Genomic DNA, 8,850 nt, shown 5'->3' with positions numbered 1-8,850 from the left:
ACTGCAGTTCAGTTTTCATGCAGAAATTGAAATAAGTTACCGATATAGCCATCATTATAACTTATTCTGGCAGTTTTAGCAATCGTTTAAAAACACCTCGTTTACCTCGAAATAAGTTACTACGTGCTACGTTTATGCTTTACAGACTCCGTAAATTATGGTTGCCTCCGGACAGATCCAGCACTCAGTAGTGTTATTTATTAAAAAGACGCTCTTGATAATTCGCGAAAAATTTTTGTGATCCCTCTTTTACAAAACTGAGGATAAGTTACTGAGGAAGAAACGATGGAAAGCGTTGTGTTATCGCGAATTCGCAAAACTCCGCTTGTTCCTCGCTCTTACGAGCGTTTTGCTGTTGATGTCCTAAAAGACGGTTCGACGTATCGTGGGTATCTTTGCGGCGTTAAGAATAGTCAATACATGGTGCGACTAGGGTCACAGGAACAAGCGCAGGTGGTACTCATGGATAACCTGCGCATACCAGATTACAGCGACTGGGAAACATTTAGTCAGGGAACGTTTAAGGAGGACATCGACGTCCTTATTAGTACGGATGAGCATCAGCCCGAATCGTGGCAACCAGCACGCGTTATCAGCGGCGTGTATGACGGTGATTATTTGTTTGTAACCGCCGATGTTTATTTTCCGGGGAATCGTGTCCAGCGCTGTTGCGTGCTTGATGGTAAATGTGCTGGCTTCAACCGTGTTCGTCGTCGTGCAAATGTCGGGTCTTATGTCACACTGTCGTCATTTAATTATATCAGAATCCCTATTGCACCTTTAAGCTTGCGCCCGTCTAGTATTATTACTACGCTGGAGGCCGTACAAAGGATGCCACTGTTTCCCAGAGTGTTCGTGAATGGCAATTGCAGATCAATTATGTTTCTCGGTGTCGTGGATAACTGCGTTGCCATGTTAGTAAAAGAACGGTACAATAACTATATCACAATTGATGACACAGTCCAAGTCTTTGAAGATGCGGTTGAGAGGTTTGAAAAAATACTTGCCAAGAAACCCGAAATCGTTGTTCCTCATATTTTGGAAAACTTGTTTTCCATTATTGTCTGCCAGCAAGGTACTGTAATCGCTTTCTCCACATTTAATTTCTGGGTTTGTTAAACGGGTAATCCACGCAGCGACACCAATTTCCGGTGCGCAAAAATGTTTCCGCGTACTGTACGCAGTCGAAAATATTGATTCTGAACTTCTAGGATTTTGCTGTTTTTCAGATTTTGACGACCCTTGCGAATTCTGTTTGGGCGATATTTACATGGAGCTACACCTAAATGTATTTTCTTATTTGGATATTTATGACCAGCATCAGCTTCGCAGGTACGTAAGTACGTTCTTTGGCCAATGATAGGCATTGCGAATGTTAAGAATAAAGCCGAGGGAGAGTTGCCGATTTGCAGCAACTGTGACATTGTCACACCAGCCAGTATAATGCAAACCGACGACTGAAAATTATTTTGGGTACAAAATTCCAAATAACGGGGTACAAAATTCCAATTTCGGCGACATAAGCCCGTTTGCGCATAGCAGCATGTCATGATTATTGATTTTTCAGAACATCCCATCGGTTCGATCAACTGCTGTCTTCGTATGCACTTAGGCAGTGCATAATACTGCCTCGTCAACATAAACATGTCGCAGAACGCCTGGGGTTGATGGGCTATTATACCAACTACTTTTCAAGCAGATTTATACTGGCAGAAATCCTTGCGAATGCTGTAACCAGAAACGCAAAGCTATTGTATTTGACGGGCAACTGGGAGAAACTTCTAGCAACCTTAGTGAATATTCTAAAGGTCATATCGGTTAAATTGAGCTGGCTGATCCTTTCAGACAATTCAGTTTTAAAGTTCAATGATTTCTTGGTATTTCCGAAACCGTTCCCGATGCTGCGCACGCAGGATCTAATGCATACGCAAATAAATTTTTTGTTGATGCCAGATTATCCTGATTATGCTCCCATTTGCCAACGCCTCGTTTTAAGGAATTGCAGCTTCAACAGCAGACTCTCGATGTGTTTCGCGGGAATGCTGCTAACACAGAACGATTACATGATTCGTCCTGAATCACGCAGTCACCTCGGATGTTGTTACGACCCCTTTTATATCAGAATTCCGTGTTGGCAGTATGATTTTACAGATCTAGATAACCGCAAATTTGCTGCAGCTTTTCGGTTAGCCCTGACAGAGTTTTGTCCGATTCTGGAGTGCAGTAAAGGGAACACTCTAATCCACTGGCTTCAGTCTCTCACAGACGAGGATTTGGAACTGAAAAAATGCATTTCGCCGTTTGTTCAACTGTCCTATGCGCTGTGAGCAGACTAGAATGAATGCAATAGGTTGAAGGGTGAAATTAACTACATAATTATGCCATTGCAGATGGGACGAGGAACCACCAAACAGCCTTGATGGTATCATATCGGACATATCAAATAGGGCTATTCCAAAGAGTTTGATTATGCAGACACTTGCTTTGCTATTGCCGTATATTCAAAACGAATCTACACGGTAACACAGTGGCAGCTGTGGTGACGCGGCTGAAGCCAGTTCGCCAGGAAGGACTTCTGTCGGCAGTCAATCCAAAGGTCAAACGTTTAAATAAAGGCTGCCCTCCCATATGACAGTCATATTCTTGAATAAAGAAGTACTGGCTACGGCGCTACTGTCACGTAGTATACTTACTATTTATACCGTGGCAAAAATGTACGTGTCATCCGGGTAGTACACTGTAGTCTTTAGTACAGTAGCAGTAATAACAGTAAGTTAACGTTAAAAACCTTCAGTATGTCTTGAATTAGAAACGCGGGCGAGCGAAGCGAGCCCGCTTGATTATAATGCATCTACTATTGTACGGTACTCAAGGACTTTTCGCTCGTATAACTGCTACACTGACGGAACTTAACGTGTCTGACCATAAAAACCAGTATGGCCAATAAAACCGTTTTGCGGCAGTTAACTGGGATCTTAAATACGTAATTTGTAGAGGCCAAATAAGTACACCAAGGATATGACCAAGCACTGTCACCTACGCGGTGGCGTGGCGGGACGCACTGTGTTTGGTCCAAACCCAAACGTTTGAGTTCAGGTTTCTACGTATGTACAAATAAAATAATTACGAGTATCTAAAGCATTTTATAAGTTCATAAGGTACTAGTACAGAGTATATGAACGGCGTCTTTATGGCCCTGTATACAGATATGCAAATTTGTGTCCTTTCGCTGAAATTTTACTATGGCGCACTGTGAAAAGTTAATAGTACTGCCAGCGGTTTTTTTCAAATTGCCTTGTTCATGGCCATGACGGTGGTATAAATAAAGCAAAAAGGGGAATCTATCTGCATGTCAGATTAATTGACGGAAGCGGCGCGCATTTCTAAAGCTGTCAAACTTGTACGCTTGAATCTTGACCACTTAAATTTAAGAATAAACTAACGCTGAGCGTCAGAGGGAACGTCTGATGTGATATGTAGTTAACTTCCAAATGGAGCTTCAGGTATGTGAAAAGGATGTACTTTTAGCTTTGGTTTTTGACATAGCTATTCGGTGAAAAGTTAATCCAAGCGTACTGACAAGTGATGATCCGGCCGAAACAGCAATAACGAAATAAGGGGCAATGCAACATCCTGTAACTCATTGCTTGCTCATTGATACAGATGAACTGTATTAGCATTTTGTACACACCAATGAAAATCCTTTTGCGATGATAGCATCTTTTTTCGTGAGGTTAGGATAGGGATAATAAAACTGTTTAAAATTTTATACATGTATGCAGTATGCGCGCTTAAATTTAATGTGCCAAATAGCAAAAAAAACGTTTTATTTAGTTTTTGATACGGAAAATTGCCGACCGTAATTTAGTTACATAGTTTTAAAGCTAATTAACGGCAACGATGTGTTTCAACGGTAAACTGAGACGCAAAAGGTAATCACTGCGGTAAAGGTAAAACCGAAAAGGCAAACTGAAAAGGAAAAGGCCGGGCAAATGAAGTAAACCGCCCCTGACGATATGCTCGATTAAAAATATTGATAGAAAACTGCCATAAACTGCAAGGTGTAACATGGATGGATGCCTATAAAAGAAGTACGAGCTTGTACGGTAATTTCCTACGTAAAGGTACAGCTTATAAGATATCGCTTATAACGGTGGACACTTCACTACGTTTATCAAATTTCCTAAATGCGCTTCGCAGTCAGATTGTCGCTTACAGCACCGACCATTTTCTAGCCACCTTCCGCCAGGCAGTTACTATTCTGCTCATAAAGTTGAATGGTGTGTACCAAGCCACCTGCCAGCCAAATGCAAGTTACGTGTTTAAACAGTGTGGCGTGGCGCGCCGTAGTGTGAAGTTTGGCGTAACACGCAAATTTATGTAATTCGCTGTATTGATTCGTCAGAAATTACCGGAAAAGCTTGTACTCTTGGATGCGGATGGATTCCCGCGGAGCTTTTAGAATTTCATTCAGATACCGCATACCGGTACGGTGGTACCTATGTAAAGTATTAAGCGCACAATTTCCAGCCGATACCTGCAAAAATAGAATTATGATGTACCATCATATTAGTATTAGCTTCATTTGTATTATGATCCACTAACGTAAGTTGAGCGTCACAAGCTGATTGTTTTCTTGCCACGGGCGGTGATCCTTTTCCGCAGTGGACAGCACACAAAACCAAACAACTTAGCACAGATAGAGCGAGTAGCAAGTATAAGAGCAACGCAAAAAGTTAGCAAAGTTAGCACTGCTAAGTTAGAGGCACAACAAATTAGAGGTATATTGCCAAACAAACCATGCAATCATGGAGACCTGGACAGGGGATTTGTGGATTTGCGCAATAAACCGTCAGTGCTACCAGAAAGATATCTGTTCACAGCCCGCACAAACAACAACAAAACTGGTTTTTTTGACAGGATTTTTAGCAGGGTTCAATAAGATTCCGTTGTGACACCCCCAGTAGTCGCGCTCATAAAGCATCCCAGAAAATCAGTCGGCAGTGCACGGCAAGAGCAAGGCCAGTGTTTGCATGACCAAACTATTCGCGGAAAACTTGACGGAAACATCTCTTCTGACATCTTCCACGCGCTTCGGAATCTCTTCGTTCCAACTGCAGAGTAAATCTTTTTATTGCTGACTGCACTAGCGTTAATGCTTCTGGTGCAACTCACAGCTCATACGTCAGCACAATAAACGGCCAAATGCCTTTTTCTAAAACCATATCTTCGTCCGTCAGCCAGCGAATTAAGATTCTTGCCTTAACTTTGTCTAACTCTGGACAAAAATTTTGTAGGGCCACCTGGAAAGCAGTTTCAAACGTACTTGGCGATACTCCCGTATGACTGTAACGCCAGTTAGATATTCTGATAGAGAATGGGTCGTTGTAGCATCTTAACAATGAACGTTTGGAAACCACATTCCGCGTTGCGCGACCGGCATCTGTGTACACCAAATCTTGGAAGCATATCGACAGATTGCTATCAAAGCAGCAATTCTTCAGCATGATGTGCCGGGAAATATCAGCGTAATGAATAGAAGGAATAATACCATCCGGTGGCAAATAGTTGGTCTTAATACCAAAACGCTGTACCTGACCGGTAACTGGGAAGAACGCCTGCGTAGTACCTATCTGCTGAAGCCCTTGGGTGTGAAACTTAACTGGCTGGTCATCGGCAACAACGATAAACTTTTGCTAAACGAATTCCTGACATTTCCAGATCCGAACTGCATGCTATATACAGATGACTTTCTTACTATTCTTTGTGATGGAATTCGCAAGTATGTATATGAACTCAGAATTTCCGTAATATTCTTTGCGCTGCGTGACAATATTACGCACTGCTGTATGGCATCCGAACGCATTAAGCAATCAAAGCTTTTGCATGTTCTAAAAACGCAAGGTTGTTACATGCAGCCAACACTTTCTATTGACAGCAAATGCACCAAACATCACAGTACGTGTAAAATGCACATTTAAATATTCATAATATACTGTATAAGAATTAATCGACCGAAGCGTAGCGAAGGCCTTCTATGTTCAGCGATTATGGAAAACGTGATGCCCGTACGCCGGTCACCACCAGTAAATGCACATACGCGCGGTTGACTTTGCTATCAAATACACGCTTGCGAGGTGTCCGCATATACGAGTACTCACACCTTCTGTAACTGTTGGTGTCCGGCCGTCGTTCACCGCCACACTCGTATCATAAAAGGGGAGGGGCACAGAAGCCTTTTGTACTGACTGCTTATGCCAGCGGTTGTGTGTGTTTTTGGTACCGATGCCTTTCTACCAGTGCTCGAATTGCTAACTGTGAGCACTGCCACCATGCAGATATTCTTCCAAAGATTCTGTTGTAAACTTTAGCCGCTCCATCAGAATGTGCCTGGTACGTAAAAATCACACTACTCGCTGTGCGGTGTAACGCCTGCGGCAAAATAAAAGCAAGTAAATTATAACCGTTGACTTTTTACTAAAACGTACAATTTTGAAACTGTCGTCTTAGCAAGACTCTAAACGAGCACATCAATCCGTCGGCTGAGAAGAACGTCCACCGTAGTTTCGCCCATATATGTTGCCTTCTAGGTTTTCGAAATTTGCGACCTGACCAGTAGGATTGTTACTCAAAATTCTCTGCTCTCAATCTCCTTCTCCTGTCTTCCACCCCTACCCCCTTGGCAAACACGGTAAGATGACAATTCAACACGTGGAATCGTGATTTTCATATCTAACCATGACCTTTCCGATTTACACCGAAACTCCCACCAGAGTTGACAATGTGTCACCAAGACGAAAAAATAAGAAAATTACTCATGTTAATACTTCTGGTTAAAATTATCGCTGCTGAATGGAAAACGTTACCAAAATGTTATCAGGTGTGCCCGAAATCAGGAAACTTATTGTTTGAGTGTAGAAATGTGCGTCCGGCATGCAGACTATTACTGTCTTGTGCCGGTACACGGTAGTAAATTCGTGTGCTTGTAAAGACTTTCGCTTTCACGCAGTCTTTAAAACTTTCTTGCATCGTATTATGATATTTCATGGCCAAGTGAATTGTATAATTTATCGTGAAAACCGTTTATGCGCGCAACATCCGGTTGGGGCAGGGTGTAAAAGGTGGCAGTGGCACCTGCCACTGGCAGTTGCCACTGGCACTGGCAGTTTACTGGTAAGCGGTAAAACGTGGCAACTGGCAATTGCCAAAATATCATGTTTTCTAACGCAACAAAAAAGCCTTTAAGTCCGCAATCAACAGAATTCCAAAAATAACGCTGTTATCTTTGATTTTCCCTCACTCATATCTGGATGCACGTGGATATTCAGGTCTTAAGAACCTTGTCGCTTCCGCCACATGCTATTTGAGCCACCGCACAATATTTTTAGGTTATTTAACTTTCATAAGCTTCCTTTTTGTTGTCGGAAGTCATATTTGTTGTCTGAGGCTTCTTGGTTATTGGGTTCTTATCTTTTCTTAGGTGGCCGAAGCGTCAGGAAGGCGTGTGCTATGAACAAAATCGGTTGCAAAATACAGCTTATCAAGGAAATATTGGTAATCAATGATACATAAGCCAAAACGTATAAATTCAGAATTCAGGGGCATTGCAAATTAGCTTCAACCGTACAATTTATGTTATATTTTCGTAAATTATAAAGGTATATTAAAGAAATATTTCTGTGTACCTAATGTATGCTATTATTTTTGTTTACCTAATGTATGGCGTTGTACTTATCCCTTTCATTAGGGTAGATGCTGGTAATATATCACTCAGGATTCCCATAGATCTACGTTTTGAACCATGAACATCAGAAATTTGAAAAATCTAACAATCTCTAAAGAAATTTAAGACAAGAAAACATAACAAACTGAAGGATTGTGTAAAAAAGACCCAAAAAACCATAGAACAATTTAGAAAAACCAAATAAAATCTGATGAAATTCAATAAACCTTATGTATATTGTAAATAATGTATTATGTACGTATAACAGAATATGTATGACAGTAATATGTATATTACAGTATATATAATATAGGGGGAAAAATGTGTCTAGCCGAACCAATCCCTTGTACTTCTGATGTAAGCCAGCTGGTGGTTTACGTTGTGGCTTGACAGTGTTTTATGTAAAGCGCTGCCATTAAGATTGCAGGTACTGATAACAGGTAAGCAGCACTCGTACAACTGCAGGAAACAGGCTAAAACTGTGTTATAGCCCAGACCTGCCTGGTGCAGCTGATACCACATGTACCGTCAATGCCGCACAGCCTTAATAGCAGCGCTTTACATAAAACGCTGTGCTGCCACAACGTAAACCACCAGCTGGCTGACATCAGAAGTACAAGGGACTGGTTCGGCTAGACACATTTTTCCCCTTAAATGTATTGTTGGGAAAGTGCACACGCTTTTGGCGGGCACTGCATGACCGAAGTGTAGCAGGAATAAATTGTAAAAAATTATGTATATTCGAAGTTGCAGACTGTTGCCGGTACCGGTGCTTTATACGATGTTTGCAGTTATCGTATTTACCTTTATTTACCGTATTTTATTTCTTAGCAAATTAGCAGCAAATTCTTAGTAAATTAAAGCGCTAGTAAAATGGATGTTGCGAAGTGCAAAAAAACCTATAACAAATACAACCGCACAGTCAAATGAACATTTTGCTGTTCTTACTTCTTAGAACCGCCTAAATTTTGCTAGGTTAATATTTAAAGGAAAGTGAATCGGTACATTGCACAAAATTCGATTGCACGAATGATGGACCAAAATTGTTGATTTTTTACGCTCGAAAACACTTAGGCTTTGACTCATAGCTGTGTGTTGTGTACTGTGTACAATACTCTGTAGGCATG

General features: G+C 41.4%; 1 protein-coding gene across 1 annotated transcript; it reads left to right on the top strand.

Annotated features, from left to right (window-relative positions):
- On the top strand, positions 1-2,877 carry LOC129589683 (uncharacterized). The gene is made up of 4 exons (XM_055484524.1): positions 1-1,075; positions 1,230-1,332; positions 1,568-2,323; positions 2,391-2,877. The coding sequence occupies exons 1-4, from the start codon at positions 286-288 to the stop codon at positions 2,521-2,523; spliced, it is 1,782 nt and encodes a 593-aa protein (XP_055340499.1). The 5' UTR covers positions 1-285; the 3' UTR covers positions 2,524-2,877.
- The last annotated feature ends 5,973 nt before the right edge of the window (positions 2,878-8,850 follow it).

The sequence above is a fragment of the Paramacrobiotus metropolitanus genome, unplaced genomic scaffold, assembly GCF_019649055.1.
Source record: "Paramacrobiotus metropolitanus isolate TYO unplaced genomic scaffold, Prichtersi_v1.0 Parri_scaffold0000036, whole genome shotgun sequence".
Lineage (NCBI taxonomy): Eukaryota > Metazoa > Tardigrada > Eutardigrada > Parachela > Macrobiotidae > Paramacrobiotus > Paramacrobiotus metropolitanus.
Note: the sequence above shows the minus strand (reverse complement) of the source record. Positions and strands in the feature narration are given on the sequence as shown.